The sequence below is a fragment of the Eurosta solidaginis genome, chromosome 4 (assembly GCF_040869045.1).
Source record: "Eurosta solidaginis isolate ZX-2024a chromosome 4, ASM4086904v1, whole genome shotgun sequence".
Lineage (NCBI taxonomy): Eukaryota > Metazoa > Arthropoda > Insecta > Diptera > Tephritidae > Eurosta > Eurosta solidaginis.
In genome coordinates this window covers 100930233-100955560 of record NC_090322.1, presented here as the reverse complement: position 1 = coordinate 100955560, position 25328 = coordinate 100930233, and the positions used below count along the sequence as shown (strand labels likewise).

The 25328-nt window shown below is 34.2% G+C and overlaps 1 protein-coding gene across 1 annotated transcript in view; it reads right to left on the bottom strand.

Moving 5' to 3' along the window:
* Positions 1-25328, bottom strand: part of LOC137250075 (WSCD family member CG9164) — a 662201-nt gene that overhangs the window by 173931 nt on the left and 462942 nt on the right. Inside the window, 1 exon segment of the mRNA XM_067782327.1 lies at positions 16529-16780. Within this exon segment, the coding sequence (XP_067638428.1) occupies positions 16529-16780 (252 nt within the window).

Below are 25328 nucleotides of genomic sequence, written 5' to 3'. Positions count from 1 at the left end.
GTAATTGCCAATAAACAAAAATCCAGCATTACCAGTGATTTGCACCAGATGGCGCAACACTGAATAAATATAGTTGGTAAAAAGGAATAGAAGTAGCAAATTTGCCAGTCAAACAAACCACCGCTGTATAGCTAAATGGTTAGCGCAGCATGCCTAAAGCGTACTGATGATGAAGGCTTAGCACCCTTCGAAATGGATCTATCTGCGCAGCTATGGCAGGTTGTCTGAAAAATTTTCTACTTACTATTCCAAAAACAAAATACAATTTTTTAAATTTAGAAAAATTACAAAATAACAATAATTATCATTAGAAAAAAATTATTGTTCTGGCCTTGAGCTCGATTCGAACCTTGAATGATTTATCAATAGGCCGATAAAAACAAAAACAATTGTTAATAAACCATGAGCACTTGGGAATGTCAAACAAAGTAATTGACAATAAACAAAAATCCAGCATTATCAGTGATTTGCACCAGATGGCTCAACACTGAATAAATATAGTTGGTAAAAAGGAATAGAAGTAGCAAATTTGCCAGTCAAACAGACCACCTCTGTATAACTAAATGGTTAGCGCAGCATGCCTAAAGCGCACTGATGATGAAGGCTTAGCACCCTTCGAAATGGATCTATCTGCGCAGCTATGGCAGGTTGTCTTAAAAATTTTCTACTTACTATTCCAAAAACAAAATACAATTTTTCAAATTTAGAAAAATTAAAAAATAACAATAATTATCATTAGAAAAAAATTATTGTTCTGGCCTTGAGCTCGATTCGAACCTTGAATGATTTATTATTTATTAAATAGATTATTTATTGTAACCTTTTCTTAGCCATAGTCATTAGCTTTAAGTTTCAATTGTTCCTATTTTATGCCTTTTACCGACTAGCACTATAAAATAATTTTTGCCAAATTGTTGGGCTGGGATGAATTGCCTAATAAATACAATAAATAAAATACAATAAATACACCTCGGAGATAATTTAGTATAGGCATTAAAAAGAAAAGTGCTGGATCTTAGGGCAAACACATTACAAGGACATATCAGAGTTTTGTCGAGCTAAACAATTTTTTTTCAAATACACATGTGCCGCTGAGAAACTTGGCAGGGTTTACCACTGATGGAGCTATTACAATGGCCGTCGAGTTAAATAAATTGAAAACTAAGTAGAAGAATTAAACTAATTTGTTTTAGGTTTGGTGTACTTGCCAAACAAAAGGTAACACCTTCAAAATTTTTACAAAAAAATTCTATGTAAAAATTGCACGTCGATATTTATATCATTCTCACACATCTCCAAGTAGCTTAATGAGTTCAAAGAATTTCAGGACTATTTAGAATTAAGAGCTTGACATAAGAAATATTTTAACTGGAAGTGGCTCAGAAATACTTCTCGAAAGTGATAACTATAAATGTACAAGTAATTGCGATTAAAACCAATTTATTTTTATATTCGGATTTTGATGCAAACGCAAAAGAGATTTGATTTCGGAAAAATTGTTTTGTGAAAACTTATTCCGTAGGTATAATAAACTTCAATAACAACACTGTTATCTAAATTCTAGTACCTAATTAAATGTAAGCAGGCTCCGTTATTGCACAGTTGAAACTTTTAAGACGTTTGATTTAAAATCCGAGGCCTGGGGCTAGATTCAGTAAATGTGAGTTTTTCAAAAATTACACTTACTGAATCTAGGCTCTGGTACTGCTCCGAAGAATTGCTTGGTTTCATTTATGATTTACTGAGTTTGCCACATAGTTCGGAAAAACCAGAACGCAGATTTTTGAACCGTTTCTTACTAAAACCTAACTGCGCTATACATTTTATTTCATTGCAATGGCCAACATAATGCTGGAACTAAGAGCTCTGGCAACAACATTAGATTCTAAATGTTTGGTTGGTAAAAGACATAGACTTATGCTAGAAATGTGAAATTGTAATATATATAAGTACACTTTATTTTTGTTTGTTCAGTTTGAATTAAGGCAAAGTCTTTTTTTTTATGATTACCGGGGAATTGTTTTTTGTAAACAAACACCTTTTTTGGTAACTTTTGTGTATATGAAACTATGGAATCATCCTAAAATTTTATATCATACAAGCAATACGTCACTCTTGTGAATTGCCGAACTAATTGTTTCTCAATAAAATAAAACACAAAATGTGGTCCTCTTTCTTGATGAATTTTGCAGGCATGCTTAACCAACGAAACGATATCATTTCGTTACGATAAGCAACGTTAATAAACGAAACGAAGTCATTTCGTTTCGTTTATTAACGTTAAGATCGTCAAATTAACGAAATGATTTCGTTTCGTTTTCTGCCATATCAAAACGAAATCAAATCGTTTATGTTGATTATTAATTTCAAACTATGCTGGCAAAGCTGATTGATGGCGGAGTCATTAAAGGTGAAAGCATTAGCCAAGCTGATTGCAACTTTTCTCATGAATTTTGACAGTACGAACATTTCTCAGAGTATTTTTGACATTACCACCAACGAATTACACAAACAAATTACATAAAGTTTGTGTGTGTATGTGCGCTCGTTGTTGCCACCTTACGGCTTCACCATTGCTATAGCATTGCCAGCACAATTCAAACATAAAGTATCACGTTTTTGTTAACGTTTTTAACGTTAACGAAAGCTTTTCGTTTCAGTTAAAAACAAGATACAATTTATTTTGATAATTTCTTTATCGATAATATTTCGAAGTGTTTCAACGGAAACGGTGGAAATTTTTTGATAAACGATTAGCTTAACGTTAAGGTGCATCCCTGGAATTTTGGTCCCAAATGAAAACATGGTGTGGCAACCGTGTATGTTACCGCATTCACATAATTTCTTTTTTCTACTAAAGATTTTTTTGTTTTCCTTCTCTCAATTTGAACCACATAAATATGTTTCCTAACTTCTCATACACAGCTGTTCATTAACTTAAATTTTCTTTCTTTGTTGGTTCAAACTCCATGCACCGAATCAATTATTTCTAAGTGTAGTGAGCATATGAGAGAGTAATATCGATAATGAACATACTGAATATCAGTGTTGCCAGGTTAGCCTTTTCGAGGCTAGATTTAGCCTTTTTTTTGCCTTTAGCCTCGAAATTTTGTGTTTAGCTTCGTGACTTTTTTCTAGCCTTTTTTACTCCGAATATATTTTTAAAAATTTCTAAAATAAAATAATTTCAATAGTTCCTGTGAACACCAATACCTAATAATATGAGTTCTCTACAAAAGATGAATTCTTTTTCTGCTGAAAATTCGTTGAAAATTTCAAAGCCAGATGTATTTTCTTACTTTGAAAAAGAGAAGTATAGTTATTCTGCAAGTCAAATAGCATTAATAGAGCTGCAGTCGCGAAAACTTGTAACTATACAAAGGAAAAATGTACACTCCACCATGGAATTTTGGTCGGAAGTCCGACAACATAAAAATGCATTAAACGAACCTCCTTTTTTAGAACTTGTCGAATTCATATTTAGTTTTTTAGTATTACCACTCAGTAACGCGGAGGTTGAAAGAGTTTTTAGTGGCATGAAAATTCTGAAAACTAAATTAAGGAACAAACTAAAAATTAAAATGCTTAATGCGCTGCTTAATATTAGATGCTCGTTAAAACGCTTATCTAAATGTTGTAATGACTTTGAAATTACCGATGAATTTATATCTATGGTAAATAGCCAAACTTTATACCCAGACATAAGCTTTTCTGATTCTTCAGACGGGGAATATTTTATATAAATAATTAGTTTGTAATATTTTTTTTATGTATATACACATATGCAATCATTTAAAGTAATTCCATGTGCTAGTCAAAGAAAATGTGCCTGATATGTTTTGAAACAGAAAGTTATGCTTAAGTTATGTTTATAAGTTTTTATATAAAAAAATTTAATGAATTAACCAAAAAATTTCTGGCCTTTTTTAGCTTCTTTTTTTTCTAAATTTAGCCTTTTCTTACCTTTTTTTTTTGCCAATCTAGCTTCTTTTTTTTGCATCACCTGGCAACACTGCTGAATATTAAGTGCAAGCGGTGATTCTCGCTCACTCGCAAACTGAGAGCGATGTATAGATATGTTTGAAATTATGTTACATATATATATATATATATATCAATACCTTCCTATCTTCCTAATGTGCAAAGTTTCTGTCAATCATTATTTGCTGAAACTGTGCAAATGTATGGTCTGCGCATGCGCGGACTTTGTTAGTGTTAGTGAATTGTAGTAGCGTGTGTAAAAAAAAGTATTTAAGGGGTTCAACTGGTCACTATCCCCTTTACACAACTTCTGCATACTAATTGTTATAAAATCTCAGTTTAGTCGATTAAACAATGAAAAGGCCAACAAATACAACACAAGGCTTGATGTATTTATTATTTAAGCATGGACTGCAGCCATACAAAGTATATTATTTACATAAATAGTAAAGAAAAAAACACGGCGAAGAATTCGTATTTTTGAAATGAAAAAATTCAAATATACATGTATAAAAATATACTTATACATACATCCCAACAAGCATTTCTTTAAACGTTTTTAAAAATAATTTAAAGTGAATTAGCTTGAACAAACGATATATAAAAGTTTTCAAAAATTTTACTTATTTTGAGTTTTCTAATGAAGTAAATTTTTGATGAAGTAAACAAAATATGAGTAGGTACTGGGCAGGCTGCTATTGGTGTTGAAATAATATAAATTTTTTAAGTTTTTTTTTATATTCTTTTTCGCCCGTGCTTTTTTTCGTTTCAAAAAACAAACGAGGCTAAGGGCTCATTTACATACGTATACCTACACACTCAGCACAAATCGGTAATGCTATTCTGCGGAGTTCTTAAAACAATAAAAATTTTATAATACTAATGGAAAACAAAAGCTTACTTTTTCATTTGGAGAACGAAATAGCCTAATGCACCATATTGATAGAAGCAAGACGGCTTGTTGAAATATTCATATATTTAAGCCCCTTTTTTACAAAAATTAAACGACAGCCTTGAGATTTTGTCTCCTTCTCTCGTTGTATATCTGTACTGTAATGTTTGACAGGCTGCACAGTTCAGTAGTAGCGATATAGAAGTATTACATACATGGTTACATATAAACTTAGGGAAATTTCAGGTGATATGAATTATGTTAAATTTGAGAGAATTAGTATTGAGAGATAACTTTTATACTCAGCGTGTTTGCACACAGAGTACATTAACTTTGATTTGATAACGGTTGGTTGTACAGGTGTAAAGGAATCGAGAGAGATATAGACTTCCATATATCAAAATCATCAGCATTAAAAAAAAAAAAATTGAATGAGCCATGTCCGTCCGTAAATATTAAGATATATATATAGATTGGTATTGAAAATTAGCGAAATCGGATGATAACCACGCCCACTCTTTATATATAAAAAGTTTGGAAAACACAAAAAACTGATTATTTAGTAAATAATACACCTTGAATGTTGAAAAATTAACGAAATCGGTTAAGGGCCACGCCCACTTTTATACAAAAGATTTTTAAAAGGGCCGTGGACGAATAAAATAAGACATATCTTTGCAAAAAAGAGCTTTATATCAATGGTATTTCATTTCCCAAATGGATTTATAACAGTAAATAGGAAAAACTTCAAATTTTTAAAAATGGGCGTGGCACAGGCCCTTTTATGACTAAGTAATTTTCTATGTTTCCGGAGCCATAACTCGAAGAAAAATTAACGGATCGTAATAAACTTGAGTACACAAATTTTCCCATAAGCAGGAAATTTTTCTAGAAAAAATGGGCGAGATCGATTTAAGACCATGGGCGATATCGGTTAAAGACCACGCCCATTTTTATATAAAATATTTTTAAAAGGGTCGTAGACGAAAATAATAAGCTATAACCTAGCGAAAAAGAGCTTTATATCAATAGAATTTTACTTTTTAATTGAATTATAACATTAAATTGTTAAACACTAAAATTTATGAAAATGGGTGTGGCACCGCCCCTTTTATGACTAAGCAATATTCTCTATATCGGGAGCCTTAACTCGAAGAAAAATTAACATATCGTAATGAAATTGTGTACACATATTTTCCTTATGGCAGAAAATATTTCTGGTAAAAATGGAGGGGATCGGTTAAAGACCTCGCCCACTTTTATATAAAATAAGTTGAAAAGGGTCGTAGACTAGAATAATAAGCTATTACTTAGCAAAAAATAGTTTTGAATCAATGATATTTCACTTATCAAGTTTTATTTTAAGAGGAAATGGGGAGACATTTTTTTTTTAAACGGGCGGTGCCACGTGTTATGTAGGAAAGTAATTTACCTGAAATGAGATGTACAATTGAAGCTCACGCTGAGTATATGTTCGGTTACACCCGAACTTAGCCTTCCTTACTTGTTTTTTTTTTTTTTTTTTTTTTTTTTTTGGAATTAGTATTAGGGTAATAAAAGAATACATTTAATGAGCGACTTTTTCCATTGTTCATAGTAAGAAAATCTCACACCAACATTTCTGACAAGTTATAAGAGATAAGAATAACTTTGAGAATATAAAGAAATCAAGAAAACGGAATAACTAATGTCTTTTGGTTAAGAGAATTACCTTGAATATGCAAAAATTTGGTAAATTGATTTTATGAACTTAATTTTTATTGAGTGACTTCGAAATAAAATGAAATATTGAGAATTCGGTTTCGATAAACATGTTCGAATGTAGGCTAATATATGTGATGTAAGGAACAGTTTAGGTATGTTAAAATATACATATACGTAAATACATGTCGCATATTAATAAATAAAAACCAAAATAAAAATTCAAGTTTAGCATAATAGTAAATATAGGAAAAATAGAAATGTATGATTGAACGAATATTGATTAAAGTTTAAAGATCTGTAAAAGGAAAAAATGAAGGTTTATCTTCTTTTGGATATTTGTGGCAGGGGCAATGGTGAGTATGTGTGGGCGAAGAGATTAAATATTACCATTCTTTCAGCAGGTTGGGTGGGTGTAAACGGAAGTGCAACGACAGCTTAGCCCTCTGTAACTGCCGCCAGAACCCAAACAATGCAACGTGTTTCAGGTAGTTTTGTATTAGTTGACCCTTTTATTGTTCTTTCTTTCATACCTTTTTTTGTTATTGCTTGATTTGTATGAGCCTAACCCTTCGACGGCCTCAAAATTTAATTTTTTTTAGTAAATCTCTGTTTGATTTTTTTTATGAGAAACCGAGATAAAAGTCAGTGTAGGAGCAAGATCCCTCCCATATACGCCGTAGACTAGCTGATAGTAACAAACAGATTATCCGCTCTTTGAACCCTATATCTACTAGGAGAGCTGTTGCAAAGCTTAACTATTGTCCCCTAATTCAGTGCAAAATAAGCTAAAGGATTGTCTATGTGAAGGAGTTCGTGGCAGGAATGGTGGACGCCAATGGGGCCAGTTTCCTTGGTTAGATGGTGCACTATGTGGTGGGCAGACGGAGACATGATGCTATTGGTTCATTACATAAAATGGCGCCCAGCGTGGGGCCAGAGAAGGTTAAGATTTCATCAAATTTTTTTTTTATCACTTAAAAGATTTTTCCTTGGATTCTCATTATCTGGATTATTTCGGATGTGAACGGGTAAACTTTGTAAGATTTCTTTTAAATTTTAGTATGTTTTGCTGCTCATTACATTTTTTAGTATGCTTTAACGCAGATTAACCCTCCTTTTGCTTTCCTAAAGATTTTGCCTTGAATTGTACACCATCTGGATTATTTCGGATGTGAACCGGTAAACTCTATATCAGTGTAAGTTGTTTGCATGCTTTGGGCGGCGAAGTAGATGACATTGGCTAATGTCGAATTCATATCCGATCAAATAGATAAAACCTTATATTGGTTTCCGTAAATTTATATCGGAAATCGTTAGAGATTTTTTCTACTGGGTTATCTTGGAAGATTATTCACGAATTGTACCGCTTGATATTGTTTTTTTTTTTGGATTAAGTAGCTAGAGGTTATTTTAGTTGATGACTAGACTCTCGTCACTTTTCCGAACTTGAAATCGCAGCCATTAAATAAATAAATTTTTGCACTGTCATTTTGTTGCTGGGTTGAGTTCAACCGGTAGTACGTACATACATGTACTGAAGCCCATGTAAGGCCTCGATGCCACAAATATATTATCACGATAATAATTTTTTTTGCAAAAGGAAAAGAAAAATGCTACATATATAAAGAAATGAAATCAAAAAAGTAAACGTATAATAAATCTAAGATACGTAAACCTGAAACGATCAACACTAAACAAATAAATCTACGTTCGTCAATAATAATAAACGGTGTGCATATCGACTAGTTTGCACAATGTTTCAATTAAGTAAATCGAAGCGTTTTCAAGCAAGGTGATAAATGGATTGGATTTTTTTTTTTTTGGGAAACAACATACTTATAACGAAAATTTCGTCGTGCACGGATTTATCTAGAAAACCAAATAACTACAAATACGAATAACTAAAAACATAAATAAATATAAACACAAATAAATATAATTACTAGTAATTAAGTTTTTCTTCAAGGTTCGAAACGAGCTCAAGGCCAGAACAATAGTTTTTTGTAATGATTATTGTTTTTTTAATTTTTCTATAATTGAAAAATTTTATTTTGTTTTTGGAATATTAAGTAGAAAATTTTTCAGACAACCTGCCATAGCTGCGCAGATAGATCAATTTCAAAGGGTGCTAAGCCTTCATCATCAGTACGCTTTAGGCACGCTGCGCTAACCATTTAGCTATACGGCGGTGGTTTGTTTGACTGACAAATTGCTACTTCTATTCCTTCTTAACAACTATATTTATTCAGCGTTGCGCCATCTGTTGCAAGACACTGATAATGTTGGATTTGTATATTTTCAATTACTTTGTTTGACATTTCCCAAGTGCACATGGTTTATTAACAATTGTTTTTGTTTTATCGGCCGATTGATAAAGTATTCAAAGTTCGAAACGAGCTCAATGCCAGAACAATAATTTTTTGTAATGATTATTGTTTTTTTTTTTTAATTTTAGTAAGTAATTGACAATAAACAAATCCAACATTATCAGTGTCTGCCAACAGATGGCGCAACGCTGAATAAATATAGTTGGTAAGAAGGAATAGAAGTAGCAATTTGTCAGTCAAACAAACCACCGCTGTATAGCTAAATGGTTAGGGCAGCGTGCCTAAAGCGTACTGATGATGAAGGTTTAGCACCCTTCGAAATTGATCTATCTGCGCAGCTATGGCAGGTTATCTGAAAAATTTTCTACTTACTATCCCAAAAACAAAATAAAATTTTTCAATTATAGAAAAATTAAAAAAAAAAAACAATAATCATTACAAAAAGTTATTGTTCTGGCCTTGAGCTCGTTTCGAACATTAAATACTTCATCAATAGGCCGATAAAACGATTGTTAATAAACCATGAGCACTTAGGAAATGTCAAACAAAGTAATTGACAATAAACAAATCCAACATTATCAGTGTCTTGCAACAGAAGGCACAACGCTGAATAAATATAGTTGGTAAGAAGGAATAGAAGTAGCAATTTGTCAGTCAAACAAACCACCGCTGATAGCTAAATGGTTAGCGCAGCGTGCCTAAAGCGTACTGATGATGAAGGTTTAGCACCCTTCGAAATTGATCTATCTGCGCAGCTATGGCAGGTTATCTGAACAATTTTCTACTTACTATTCCAAAAACAAAATAAAAATTTTCAATTATAGAAAAATTAAAAAAAAAAAACAATAATCATTACAAAAAGTTATTGTTCTGGCCTTGAGCCGATAAAACAAAAACAATTGTTTTTTTTTATAATGGCGGTGAGACATAGCAATGAGGAATTGAATTTAAATAACGCAGCCGAAGAAATGATCTGCACAATTTGCAGCGAAGGTGTGACACAGGATCGTGTTGAGACTCCTTGCAAGCACATCTTCCACAAGTCATGTTTAGGTAGGTGTATAGACACGAATATTTCTTGTCCTTCTTGCAGGGAACCAGTAACCATGTCCGACCTACGAGGCCCTACTGGCGTAGCGGGGGCAACAGCCTCACCAGCAACTACTTCATTCAGAGCCATAGGAGGAGCTATATCCCGAAATAGAGTAGAGACTCGATCAATAACACGTGCACTTGGAACCACTGCCACTGATTTAAATAGACCGAACGCATAACATTCACCTAGATACGACCACAGATTGACTGCTACTGCTCCTATGTCAACTAGTAATGTAGATTACTCTAGAGTTCGAAACATAATTCAGGAATCTTTGACTAGATTTCGCGAGCAAATAACCGCCCAAATCGGTAGTGATTTGAGCACCCTCTTGGGACATTTAAATGTAGGAGAGAATCGCTATCGCCAATCCACTCAAGAAACTCAAAGGTGACCACAGGAGATGCCACCTAATCAGGAGGAGCAACCCAACCGACCGTACCGTGATAGTGAACCTCTGCCCCTGACGAGCAATTTACAGGCTAATAAGATCTCAAGCATGATTTCCAATTGGCGAATACGTTTCAGTGGTAAGCCAAATGATATGTCGGTGTAAAACTTTATATGTCGAGTTAATGCGTTAACCCGTCAATCTTTGAATGGACATTTTAATGTATTGTGTCGATATGCCCACATGCTTTTTGCAGATAATGCGGAAGCTTGGTTTTGGAGGCATCACCGGCAAACAGATCGGCTGAATTGGGAGGAGATTTGTGAAGGATTATGGCAAAAATATAAGGACCAGTTGAACGACCACGACCGAAAAGAAAATATACGTAGACGCAAACGGAGAACCAACGAACCATTTCACAATGTTTCGTGTAGAACAAGCTAGCTGGACAAAATTATTTTATGAGATTTTCCGTTTCATATGCAGTCATTTATTACAACTACGTCATTTTTTTCAGCCATATGTTCTTTTTTTATTTTTTTCCAAAATTTTACTTCATATGCATACATTTGCTTATTTCATATACAGTAACTTATGTGAATAAGTGACATAGATCCAAAAAAATTTAAAGGACTTAAGAATATTACTTTATTGTACTTAAATTGAATGGAATACAAATCTCAATACTCTAAAAAATTCTAAAAATTCGGAAAAAAAATTAAAATTTTTTATGAAAATTCGTCGAATTTTTTAAATATAATTTAGTTTTTGTTATAGATCGTGACACATTTTCTTATGGGAAATTAGTTAAAATAAATTTGCGAAAGCGAAAATTGTAAGAATTATCCAAAAAGGGGTGTCTACTTATTTATGTGAGTGACTGTACATATGTACATACATATTTTGTATTTATGTGAGTATTTATCCTGGCACTACAATTTTTAAAAATTATTTTATAGTACCAGTCAGGAATGTAAAAGTGAATTGCAATAATAATAATAACAATGTAAATAATTAAATTAATTATGTGAAAATTACTTATTACAAAAACTTAAAAGTAAAGTATCATACAAAGTAGAAAAGACAATAGATTTAAATTAAATAAAACCTGATCCAACAAAAAGTTATAGGGTAGGTTATCTTTTATAATTATGTTATTATTCGCTATCATCACTTTCATTGGATGAGTCACTTGTGGAATAGTCATGAACATCAGCAACACTACTGTGAAAGCTTAAAACAACTGGGGTATTTATTGACTCCTCAACATTATCGGGGGACAGTAAATTTAAGACTTCTGAAGTCAGACTTTTAAATGTTTTCTTAGGTATCTCCCTAAAACTGTTAACTAAAGGATCCGATCTTATAAGCAACATATTAATAGGATCTCTATTCGTGGCTTCACGCGACTGCTTTTGTGTGTTATCATCCCTGAATCGTCTCAAATCTTTGTTACGGGATTCCTGTGCTTCCTCAGAAAGTTGACCAATAGGTAAAGTTGCTGATTTTATAATATCAGTACTATGCACTAAGATTTTATGAACTGTAACAGGCATATTAAACTATGGATAGAGATCTATGCATAGTTTTTTAGTCTCGACCGCAAATTTTTCAAATCTTTGGATATTTATATTGTACCCAGATGCTAATGCGCGAAGGAGAGTGTCGAATCTTTTGATGAGCGTTACATCCAATCCCGTAATCTCAGCACTAGCCTCAGAATTATCGAAAAACCTACGAACAGTGTTGCCGTCATTGGTATTGCCGAAACCTGGTTTTGGTTTATCTTCATCAATCCATTGTATGTACCTGTTTTTATGCCTTGGTGACTGGTGCGGTAGGTTGTGGCAGGTTGAAGTCAATGATCTTTGCCTTTTTGCTTTTGGTGTGATCTTGTTGACCTTGCGCGTTTATTTTTGTATGTTTTATGGCTACGTGTTTGTTCCCTGCACCAGGGAATTGGTTTTGCCGTTTGTAGATCAGCTTTAAAGGTTCAAATATCTCGTCGGAGCTGGTACGTACATATATCCTATTTGATATGTAGAGATAACTAAATCTACAAAAAAAAAAAATTAAAAATTGATGTGCAAAGAATTCGCAATGGTTTTTTCTTTGGACTATTAGAGAATACTTGCGACTATAACATAAGTAAAATTAAGCCCGGATGTCCGCGGATGTATGTAACTTTTTTGTCCCTAAAGTTAAAAATATAGGGGAAAAATACCTTTTCTTACTAATAACGGAATGTTAAATATATTGAAAATACTCTAATTGTGAAAGAATTACTATTAAAAAATTTTACTTACCTTCGAGCTTAGAATCCATCAAAAAAATTATGTAAAAGTGTTCACTTAAAAGAAATATGAATCTTAATATTCAACAAGAATTTTGCAAATTAATCAATGCATTTTACGGCCACTCCTGCCTTCTTACTTCAATTACTCAATATATATGAGCAAAAATATCAAAAAAAAGCAAAAATTCCGTTATTTTGTTTGTTTTCTTTCATTTCTCATTACACTTTTCTTGGAATAAGAACTTTGTTTTTGTCCAGCTAGCTTGTTCTACACGAAACACTGTGCATTTGACCAATTTTTAGATGAGTTTCTAACCATGAATGATAGGTTTCGAATTCCCATGACAGATCGGGAGCTTATAGAAACAATGATTAGGAATTTAAAACCCGACCTTACATACGAGCTTTTGCATTTGGACATAACCCACTTATCTATGCTTCGAAGAGAATATCACAGGCATGAGCACTTCATGGCTAGTTTCATTAATAGTGCTCCTATCCGAAACTTCCCCGCTAGAAGAAACCAGGGATGGGCGTTATCAACAAATTTGAATAACGATTGACAAAAAATAAAAAATTAAAAATTATTCATCATATTAAATTTTTTGATTGATGAATAAAAAGTTATTTTGAATTACATTTTATTGTTATTCAAAATATCCTGGTGATGATAATCGGTCATTCTTATTTTTGTAAATTCTGAGTAAAGAGTTGGGTTATTATTCCTTGTTTAAAAAATATGGAATAACAATAAAATTTCAACTTTTATTCAGTTATTCAAAAATAAAAAAATAAACCCTCGAGATGCCCTGAAAATATACCCATATGCGTAACCAGTGCGCGTGTAGTTCTGAGGCTTCTCAGTGTAATATTGAGATGATTTTGGGAGTATTCGCGGGGGGTTTTGGGGTCATTTGGACGTAATTTCTGGGACAACATGGGGATCCTCCCTGGTCTCTTGTGGTACATTTTTGTGTAATTTCAGGGACTCCCTTGGGGTCCCCGGGGTCTTTTGGGGTCCTTCCAGGGGCTCCCTCACGATCCTCCTGAAGTTTTAGGGGATCATTTCGGGATGGTTTTTGAGACTCCCTCGGGGTCCTCCCGGGGTCATTTGGGGTCGTTCCGGGATCTTTTTGGGGACTATCTCAGGGTCATTCCAGGATGGTTTTGGGGCTCCCTAGGGGTCATTTGGGGTTCATTCCGGGATGGTTTTGGGGACTCCCTCGGGGTCATTTGGGAGTCGTTCCGGGATCTTTTTGGGGACTCCCTCGGGGTCATTTGGGAGTCATTCGGGAATGGTTTTGGGGACTCCTTCGGGGTATTCCTGGGGTCATTTGTTGTTGTTCCGGGATCTTTTTGGGGACTCCATCGGAGTCATTTGGATGTTGTTCCGGGATGGTTTTGGGCAGGGACGGAAAATAATAATTTTTTTCGGTGTCGAAAAAGTCCTGGTGAAAAAATTCTCCTAGTTGAAAATGTTTGAGTTCCCAGGTATCCCTATAGCAATATCATGTCGAATCACGCATCCCTTTTATTTTTCGAACTTTTTTCATAGAAGTCCACATATAAAAGTAAAGTCTGTATTTTTATTTCTTTAGACCGATAGAACTAGTTAAACTCGGACTTTTAAAAGTAAAAGTCCGGAAGTAGAAGTTGAATGCGGGCTTTTATTTTTTAAGGCCAAAATAAAAGTCCGGCTTGATAACAAAGAAACGGCTTATCCGTATTAAAAAAAATTGTTTGTTTCGGATAAGCCGTTTCTTTGCCATCAAGCCGGACTTTTATTTTGCCTTAAAAAATAAAAGTCCGGATTTAACTTTTATTTCCGAACTTTTATTATCAAAAGTCCGAGTTTAACTAGTTCTATCGGACTCAAAATATAAAAGTCAGAAAATAATTTTTATCTTGATCGAAACACATATATTAAAATTAAAAATTAATAGTTTTGCAAGGAATTATATTATAAAAGGAGTAACAGTTTCGGCCCCTGGTTTTGGGGACTCCCTCAAGGTCATTTGGGGGTCATTCCGGAATGGTTTTGGGGAATCCTTCGGGACCTCCCGGGGTCACTTGGGGGTTGTTCCGGGGTTCTTTTTGGGGACTCCCTCAGGGTCACTTGGGGGTCATTCCGGAACATCCCCCAAATGACCCCGGGAGGTGCTCGAAGGAGTCCCCAAAACCACTCCGGAATGACCCCCAAATGACCCCAGGTAATCCCAAAAACCATCACGGAATAACCCCCAAATGGCACCGAGGTAGTCCCCAAAACCAGTCCGCATTTAACTTTTATTTCCGAACTTTTATTTTCAAAATTCCGAGTTTAACTAGTTCTATCGGACTCAAAAAATAAAAGTCCGAAAATAATAATATATTAAAATTTAAAATTAATAGTTTTGCAAGGAATTATATTATAAAAGGAGTAACAGTTTCGGCCCCTGGTTTTGAAGCAATTTTGTGATACTGAAAATTAGTTCAGCATTTTCAAACCCTGCCCCAATCAAAATAAATGTTTCATACCTATTTATTAAGATTTCTTTTCTTTTATATTTTTTGATAAAGAAAATTAAAAAAAATCCTTTTTAAAGCAAAACTCAGTATAATATTGTCCGTATTTGCACGCAGTCAAAAAACTGCCAGCGGCGGGCCTGATTAGTATATAAATAGGTTCCGCTTCTTTTATATTTTGGTTTTATTGCAGTAAAAACTCAAATTAGAAACTAGTCCGATGAGGGTTTGAAGAACTTATTCTACTAAGGGTTTAATAAAAACGCTTTTTATTCCAAATTGTCGCCTGCAGCACTTCTTTAGCTGAAAAGTCGGATAAAACACTGGTCTAGTTGGAATTCCTTTGAAGAAGTGAGAAGAACTTAAACAAATACAATACGACACCCTTATTTGGCGGACAAGGAAGAAACTGACAGCTGAGTTGATTGTGTTTGATGGTAAATGCTAGATAGGCAAAATATCACTGGCATTGGTAATACTTTGCCAATTTTCTATCTTAGAAGTAGGTAAGACATGTTACATATGTTGAACTTTCAAAAATTGTGTGAAATAAAGCAATGCTACAGTTCAATCTTTGATGTGAAATATCTATAGGCGCACGTAAAATCGACTTCTGTCGTGGCGACGCGTCGCCACGCTATATGATGGTATCTATGTACATATACATTTATACTCTATATGCAGTAGTGTGTGGCGACGGAGCCCTATCGGGAGGTTTTGGGAACTCTCGGGGTCGTCCTGTAGTAATTGGGAGCGTTACTGACCGATTTTCAGACTCCGCGCGATTTTTCCGGGGTCAATTTGGGGATAATGTCAGGATGACTTCGGGAACTCCATTGGAGTCCTCCTGGAGTAATTTCGAAATGAGTGTGGTCCCGGCATCCTTCCAGGGTCATTTGGGGATCACTTCGGGATCGTTTGGGGGTTATTACGGGATGATTTCGGGATCCTTCCAATTCCCAGGATCTCTTCGTGGTCATTAGGAGTACATTTCGGAGCTCTCTTGGGTCCTCCCGGGTTCATTCATTTCGGGATGATTTTGGCGACTCCCTCGGGATCCCTTCGGTAAAATTTATTTTTTTCTTTGTGTTGGTGCTGGTCTTGATATAATAGATCTAAGGTTATGGCCTATTTTTATAGACCAAAAAATAAAAAAATTTTAAAAAGCCATAAAGTAATTTGGCCGCATAGCCTTTAAAGTAACCATAAGATCAATTGGCCTCATGACGACTTGAAGAGGAAGTAAGACAGTTGACCATATGACCTTGACCTACCCCACTTTTAAGACAGAAGGCAGGCTAAGTTCACTTTTAAATAGAGATAAATTAACACTTACATTTTCCTTTAGTTCTCTTATAATGATCGGGAGAGGCAAACCCAATATGACCACCACCTTGTCTATTAAATTCTGCCAATATCGCTTTTTCTGGATCTCGTACTAATAGAATAGCTTTAGTAAATGCTTTCCAAGCCTTAGGCCCATACTCGTGAGTTTTCACAATTAACACGGAGGTATTTCGCACATTTTCCGCTGGAAATCCTGATTTCAGCAAACCGTAATCCTTATAAATACTCCCAGTTAAAATACCTAAAACAAAGGTCGCATCCATGTTAATTCATAATTGCATTTAAAAAATGTAGTCTATAGGGCAGTTCCTCTGTCTAGGAAGCGCAGTAAACGTAAAAAATATTCCATGTTTTCTAGGCCAAATATATAACACTCACGCACCACTAACACAAGAAATATCTTTTCGATTTGATCATCCATTTAGCGCCGAAAGTTAAAAGAAAATGAATATCTCCCTAGAAAAACATAGTTTCTACACCAATAAATTGAAAACCATTCACTTACATTGATATTTAAACATTGAAGCTAAAATAGGAATTTAGACATTTATTTTTATCATTAAGTTAAAAAACTGATTTTTAGAATTAAAAACGATACAATCTAATGTGGTACACTTGTCATACTAAAAACTAACTAAGTAATATTAAAACTCATAATCATAATACGTAGCTAGCCGCGATACCGTCTGTGTCCTCTTTCTTGTTCATCGTTTTATCTCTGTTTTGCAAAATCCGTAAGCTCTCTAATGTGTATCGTTTTTTTTTTTGGCTTCCTTGTCTATAATTTTCATGTTTTTAAAATCAATCATAAGCTTGTGTGTAGTTGCGTGCTGTGAGAGAGCTGTGTTTTGTTTTTGCTTCCTCGGCTTCATGTTCGGCTATTCGCGTGCACAATGCGCGCTTAGTTGTGCCTATGTAAATTTTATTGCAATTTTCATCATTGTTTCCTTAGTTTTCTATTGACAATAGGCTACCGATCTAACCACACGTTATCGAGTTATTTAATAAAAACAAAAACCCTACTCAACATAGAACAACAGAACAAAGTGGTTTATAAAATAACATGCAAAGGAGAGAACGATGAAAATTGCAATAAAATTTACATAGGCACAACTAAGCGCGCATTGGGCACGCGAATAGCCGAACATGAAGCTGATATTAGGAAGCAAAAACAAAACACAGCTCTCTCACAGCACGCAACAACACACAAGCATATGAATGCTTTTGCAAACACGAAAATTATAGACAAGGAAGCCAAAGAAAAAACACGATACACATTAGAGAGCTTACGGATTTTGCAAAACAGAGATAAAACGATGAACAAGAAAGAGGACACAGACGTACAGTCTTTCGTGTAGAACAAGCTAGCTGGACAAAATTTGTTTATGAGATTTTCCGTTTCATATGCAGTTATTTATTACAACTACGTCATTTTTTTCAGCCATATGTTCTTTTTTTTATGGTTTTCCAAAATTTTACTTCATATGCATACATTTGCTTATTTCATATACAGTAACTCATGTGAATAAGTGACATAGATCCAAAAAAATTTAAAGGACTTAAGAATATTACTTTATTGTACTTAAATTGATTGGACTACAAATCTCAATACTCTAAAAAATTCGGAAAAAAATTAAAATTTTGTATGAAAATTCGTCGAATTTTTCAAAAATTTTCGAAAGCGAAAATTGTAAGAATAGTCCAAAAAGGGGTGTCTACTTATTTATGTGAGTGACTGTGCATATGTACATACATATTTTGTATTTATTTGAGTATTTATCCTGGCACTACAATTTTTACAAAATTATATTATAGTACCAGTCAGGAATGTAAAAGTGAATTACAATAATAATAATAACAATGTAAATAATTAAATTAATTATGTGAAAATTACTTATTACAAAAACATAAAAGTAAAGTATCATACAAAGTAGAAAAGACAATAGATTTAAATTAAATAAAACCTGATCCAACAAATAGTTATAGGGTAGGTTATCTTTTATAATTATGTTATTATTCGCTATCATCACTTTCATTCGATGAGTCACTTGTGGAATAGTCATGAGCATCAGCAACACTACTGTGAAAGCTTGAAACAACTGGGGTATTTATTGACTCCTCAACATTATCGGGGGACAGTAAATTTAAGACTTCTGAAGTCAGACTTTTAAATTTTTTCTTAGGTAACTCCCTAAAAATGTTAACTAAAGGATCCGATGTTATAAGCAACATATTCATAAGATCTCTATTCGTGGCTTCACGCGGCTGCTTTTGTGTGTTATCATGCCTGAATCGTCTCAAATCTTTGCTACGGGCTTCCTGTGCTTCCTCAGAAAGTTGACCAATAGGTAAAATTCCTGATTTTATAATATCAGTACTATGCACTAAGATTTTATGAACTGTAACAGGCATATTAAACCATGTACAGAGATATATATATAGTTTTTTAGTCTCGACCGCAAATTTTTCAAATCTTTGGATATTTATATTGTACGCAGATGGTAATGCGCGAAGGAGAGTGTCGAATCTTTTGACGAGCGTTACATCCAATCTCGTATTCTCAGCACTAGGTTCAGAATTTTCTTTCAACCTACGAGCAGTGTTGCCGTCATCGGTATTGCCGAAACTTGGTTTTGGTTTATCTACTATCAACCCAAGTACACTTTTAAATTTATTCTGGATTTCGTTGGAACGTAGCTTTACACTCTCTTTATCTGCCTCATTCCTAAGCTGCCATTTTTTTACTTCGAGGCGATAACTTATGTGAAGCAAACATTCAAAACATCTTATCCATGCATGGAGAGTAGACAAACCAAAACCAATATTATCTAGGTTAGGCGTAAAGTCCCGTCACTCATTATTCATATCTTTTGGAGTGGCACCACAATTATAACACTTTTGTGCGGAAGAAGTTTCAGTCAAAGCATTGCAAACTTTTCTGTCAATCATTGTAAGAAGCATATTGTGATTTACGGAAACTTTGTATTCTTCGAGCATGTACTTTGTTGGCAACAACGCACATATCTCCTCTAAAACTTCGTTCGTTTCAAAAAGAATAAAATCGTTTGCTTCTTTAGAAAAAATAAATTTAATTGGTAGAAGAAGGTCGAGGATTCTGCCAAACAATGTTACCTTTTTCATCCTGTAATTGAAGAGGAACGAAAGAAAATATAAACAAAAACTCATCAGTGTCAGAACTGCATGTAAACTTTTGCTTATATGTGCTATGGCCAGAGCAACCCCACTTGCTGATTAAAGTATACGTCAAGTTTGTAGGTAATAAACTAACAAAAACTTCTTGATTTGCTAAAACTAAACGCTCAACAGTTTTATCTAATACGGACTGGACTTTAATTTCCGCACGTGTTTCACCCACATCAATTTCATTTGGATAGCATTCTGCCTTAGCTTTTCTTAGACTATAAAATGATGGATAAACCTTATGGCCTGTCTTGATGCTCCACTTCTGAGTCGTTTCGTACCCATGAGTCGTCGACTTGCTATCTATGTAGTATGCTAAAGCTTCTACATTGCTCAAGCATCTTGCATCTAGCTGACATGTCATCTTTTTTCCGGATATTTGAGTGGTTTCCTGTGATTTTTTTATAATGTTAGCAACATTTCTGTTGCCGGACATACGCGTTGATACTTCTGCCGCATAAAGTAACTCACCAGGACTTCTAGATTGCAAGAGGTCATCCACTCGACGCCGTTTGGTTTTTTTACTGCAGCTAACAAAGTCCTTCTTTCGTCTTCCGGGGCCGGGGTTACCTGAAGAAGTGGCTGGTTGGTCTGATGGCAACTTTGTTCCACCGTTATTGTAAATGTGAAGTCTGGACTCGAAAACCACTCCGAGTTTTTATTCAAAAATCGCTCCTTATGTCTTCCAAAAGTGTTCCACTTTTGATCCAGCTTCGACGAATATGCCGATATTTGTAAGCTTAAACTTTTTATCGAATACTCGGCTGCTTCGCTTAAATTGTACTTAAGTACAACAAAACTCAATAATTCTTTATATCTGGTTTCCTTCGAATATTGAACCCAAATGTCAAAAAACTCCGTTCTTGGTACGGTTATAACTAAACTCTTTGTGTTGTTGATTTTCCGACAGGGTGAATAGTTGATGATTGTTGTGCTGCCATCTTAAGTGTCGTTGATCGTTCTGATTTGTTATCAGTTGTGCAGTATTTATATTACATTCAGGTATTGGCGTAGATGCTACCAAATGGGGTTGTTTTGTGTAGCGTTCCTGTGTGGTTATACCTGCATTAGGATTGCTTTGTATGTACCTGTTTTATGCCTTGGTGACTGGTGCGGTAGGTTGTGGCAGGTTGAAGTCAGTGATCTTCGCCTTTTTGCTTTTGGTGTGCTCTTGTTGACCTTGCGCGTTTATTTTTGTGTGTTTTATGGCTACGTGTTTGTTCCCTGTACCTGTGAATTGGTTTTGCCATTTGTAGATCAGCTTTAAAGGTTCAAATATCTCGTCGGAGCTGGTACGTACATACATCCTATTTTATATGTAGAGATAACTAAATCTACATAAAAAATTAAAAATATATGTGCAAAGAATTCGCAATGGTTTTTTCTTTCGACTATTAGATAATACTTGCGACTATAACATATGTAAAATTAAGCCCGGATGTCCGCGGACGTATGTAACTTTTTTGTCCCTAAAGTTAAAAACATAGAGAAAAAATACATTTTCTTCTTAATAACGGAATGTTAAATATATTGAAAATACTCTAATTTCGAAAGAATTACTATTAAGAAATTTTACTTACCTTCGAGCTTAGAATTCATCAAAAAAATCATATAAAAGTGTTCACTTAAAAGAAATATGAAGCTTAATATTCAACAAGAATTTTGCAAATTAATCAATGCATTTTACGGCCACTCCTGCCTTCTTACTTCAATTACTCAATATATATGAGGAAAAATATCAAAAAAAAGCAAAAATCCCGTTATTTTGTTTATTTTCTTTTATTTCTCATTAAACTTTTCTTGGAATAAGAACTTTCTTTTGTCCAGCTTAAATAAATTTAAACGGTATCGCGGCTAGCTACCTATTATGCTTATGAATTTTAATATTACTTAGTTAGTTTGACAAGTATGACAAGTGTACTACATTAGATGGTATCGTTTTTAATTGTAAAAATCAGTTTTTAGTTTAATGACAAAAATCAATGTCTAAATTCCTATTTTAGCTTCAATGTTTAAATATCAATGTAAGTGAATGGTTTTCAATTTATTGGTGTATGAAACTATGTTTTTCTAGGGATTATTTTAAATCGTTAACTGTTGTTGTTTGGTATGTTTTATTGTTAAAAATATAGATCCGCCCCTTAAGATGCCAAGGAAAGTTGGCGAAACGTTGGGCCGTAAGGTGAAATAACTCGTTTTATTTGCACTCAACGCATTTAGACCGAATGAGCTTAAAAATTCACGAAAAAGTCTACAAATCGATCGGAATCCAATATAAAAAAAAAAGAAAATGAGTATATTTTGCATTCAAAATGTTTAAAAAACTGTCGCACACAGAAATATATTGCTTTTTTGAATTAAAAATTCAATTTCAACATTCTTGTCATATTTATAAATTTTCTATTCAAATATACATATGCTTGGGTATAGAAAATGTGAAACCGTAGAAAATTATTCACAAATGTATTTTGTTGTTGCTTGTAGAATCCTTTCGACAGTCAAGTGGAAATCTTTCTACGTTTTCTATGAATTCTAGATAGAGATAATACCCCTTATGTATATACCGTATATACCACTGTGGATAAAACAAGTGTGATATCTTATCCGTCAACTGCCTGACAGGATGTTCAATATAGCTACTTTTTACCATTTTGGCAGCGTTTTGACAGGGTGTTCAATATGGCGGCGCATAGGGCCGGCTATCTTCAGCGGGTGATAGAAAGAGATGCAGAATGAGACAGCGATAGTCAATTAGAAATCAGGTGATCCATTCTATTTGTAATTTTGGCGTCTATACAGAAGTTATCACACTTGCTTTATCCACAATGGTATATACCGCTTAATTTACAAGCGCTAAACAACAAATTTAAAATTTTACAGAGAAAGCAAAAAACATTTTTTTTTCGAATTAACTATATTCAGATATGGGTTCTTGAAAGCTGCGGAACTCCGTTTTTTGTTGGTTCGAACACTTTAAAGTTTTTACTGATGGTGTATTTTTATATATCATACCGAAATATGTGAACAACTCAATTTCGACAAATCGGTTGGAAAGGGCCTTCGTGAATTATGAGAACGAAATAAAGAAGTAAGTTGCTCGTTTGTCCCTCTAAACTCGGCAACCGCTGATGTTGTGATGTTGAAGTGTCGGGATCATAGAATTGACAGGGACATAATTTTACCGCTTTGCCATAGAAAATAAAAAACTTTTTTGAAACACGTATTTCAAACTGAACATTGTGAAGATTCATACTATGCTAAGTAATACATCATTCAAAGAGTGATACAATTGTCCTAGTGAGGTCAATATAAGATAAATAAATTTAAACATTTTCTTTTATATAAATGGACCAAAGCAGCGGAAAATTTATCTTTAAACACAGAAAATAGCTATTGTAAACATCTTATCAAAAACAAAACTATAAAGTGTGCGTTTAGTAAAAGTCCATCTAAAAGGGGTACTTCGCAGAAAAGAAAATATTGAACGTCCATAAATTGTACTCTACCTTTATAAGGGAGTTCAGGATTTTGTGCAAATGGTGTAGCAACATTGCATTGCAAACTTACGTAGCATACATTTTAAGATACACTAACAAAATACATGGCTATGCATTTTCTACGTCATTGCAAATACGCAACATCATAAACCGTGGTTTATTTTTTCAACACGAAATTGAAATCAGCAACTATGAACATAAAATAAAAATTGGAAAGAAAAATGTTTAAATTGAAAAATTTTCTTACGAAAACTCTGAACTTTCTTTAGATTAGCTACCTTACAATAGCTAATGTATTTCAAAATAGTAATTCATCACCATTACTGTGTTTAAGGAAAATTTTGCGTCGTGTTTTGATCCATTTATTTAAGGAAGTGTTTAAAGTGCTTGTATCTTATATCCATTTTACACTTTTGTTGCCTCGCCTCGGTGCTCTGAACGTTTCAAGATTGTAACTCAAAGGCACGTATGTATCTTAAACAAATTTATAAGATTTCCCATTAGAAGTAAATTGCCCTTTCCTGATCAAAATTGGCAACGTTTTCACTGACCAAGTTATGAGTAGATTTCCAGAGTATTCCATGGTCCACAACCAGGGAATAAGGAGACAGACATCATTTAATTCGGTATGTGTGTGCAGATTGTGATTCCTATTTGAACAGCGTACCGTCATTTGAGACCACTTTTACTACATCTTCAACAATCGATCAGTGATTATCCGTAGCACGAATAGCCCTTTGATCTATCTGGTACTTTTAATGAATAGGCATGCGTATTTTATTTGCATATAAAATTTCAAAAGAAAAGAAAAATGAATAATCAATAATATTTTATTTCTGAAGTTTAAGTTTAGGGTGAAAACATGATTCAATCACAATTAATTAATTAAATAAATTATGGGGGAAAAGTATGCTGATTAAAATTCAAAATTTTTATTTTGTACTGTCTTACTAACAGCTTTCAGTTTAAGTTTAGGGTGAAAACATGATTCAATCACAATTAATTAATTAATTAAATCATGGGGTGAAAAGTGTGCTCATCAAAATTCAAAATTCTTATTTTGTAATGTCTTACTGACAGCTTTCAGTGATTTAGGTTTTTTTCTCGCACCCAGACTAAATGATAATACAATATTTTAAGTAAAATATTTAAAGAATTGGGATTAATACCAAACCAATCAAATTAAAGTGGAGCTCTGATCTACATGAATTATAAATGTCAACTTATACGTGTACGTTGCCCTGTCGGCCTCAAGTAAGGGAGGAGGGTAGCGAAGTTAAGTGTCGTTCCTAGGGTGCCGTTATTAAGCAGGTGAAATCGCCAGGGAGGATCCACGCAGTGAATTGAGTTCCCTCGCACAGTACTGGGGCAAATACTCAGTGGGGTAACAACAGGTTGACAGGGCTTGCAAAATGCCACGGGCGTCCGACCAAGGAGGGCACCGGGCCAAGAGGCCGCGAGCTCGAAAATATTGTAACGAATTTACTGCAATTCCCCTTATCTGCAATCTTCTGCCAACGTTCGTATCGCTAAACTGTTGTATAAATAACTCCAATATTGAATAATGGAAAAATGGCCTTTATTATAGTACTTCACAATAACACTTATGCTTTGCAAAGAATAGTTTGCTTAATAGCCAAACTGATTTATAGCTCAAATGAAACTGACTTCTCGCCTCCACTGTTGTCGCCCTTTTATACTGTCCGACCTCCTCGTTGCATATTTCTAGGTTTTTCTAATTCCAGAACTTACTAGTTAGTTATAAATTTCTCAGCTTCAACTACAGATGTATAATTTTTATAGCTTCTCTCATACCCCATGCGCTTGTATGTGTGAGCGACACTTCCACAATCACAATTGCATACCCTTAGGAGCATTTCAGAAAAGATATCTGCATGTGCTTGTACGTTGCTTCTCCGCCGCGTGCACGCGTATGTGTAGACATAATGATTGAATTATTGATGTGAATTCACGTCACTGCTTAGCATCGGCCTAGATATGGCGGTACACCTTAGTGTTGCTAATATTCGTAACACTGCCCTCCCGGTCAGACAAATCTCTCGATCAAAACGCTGCTAGCCTCTCCAAATG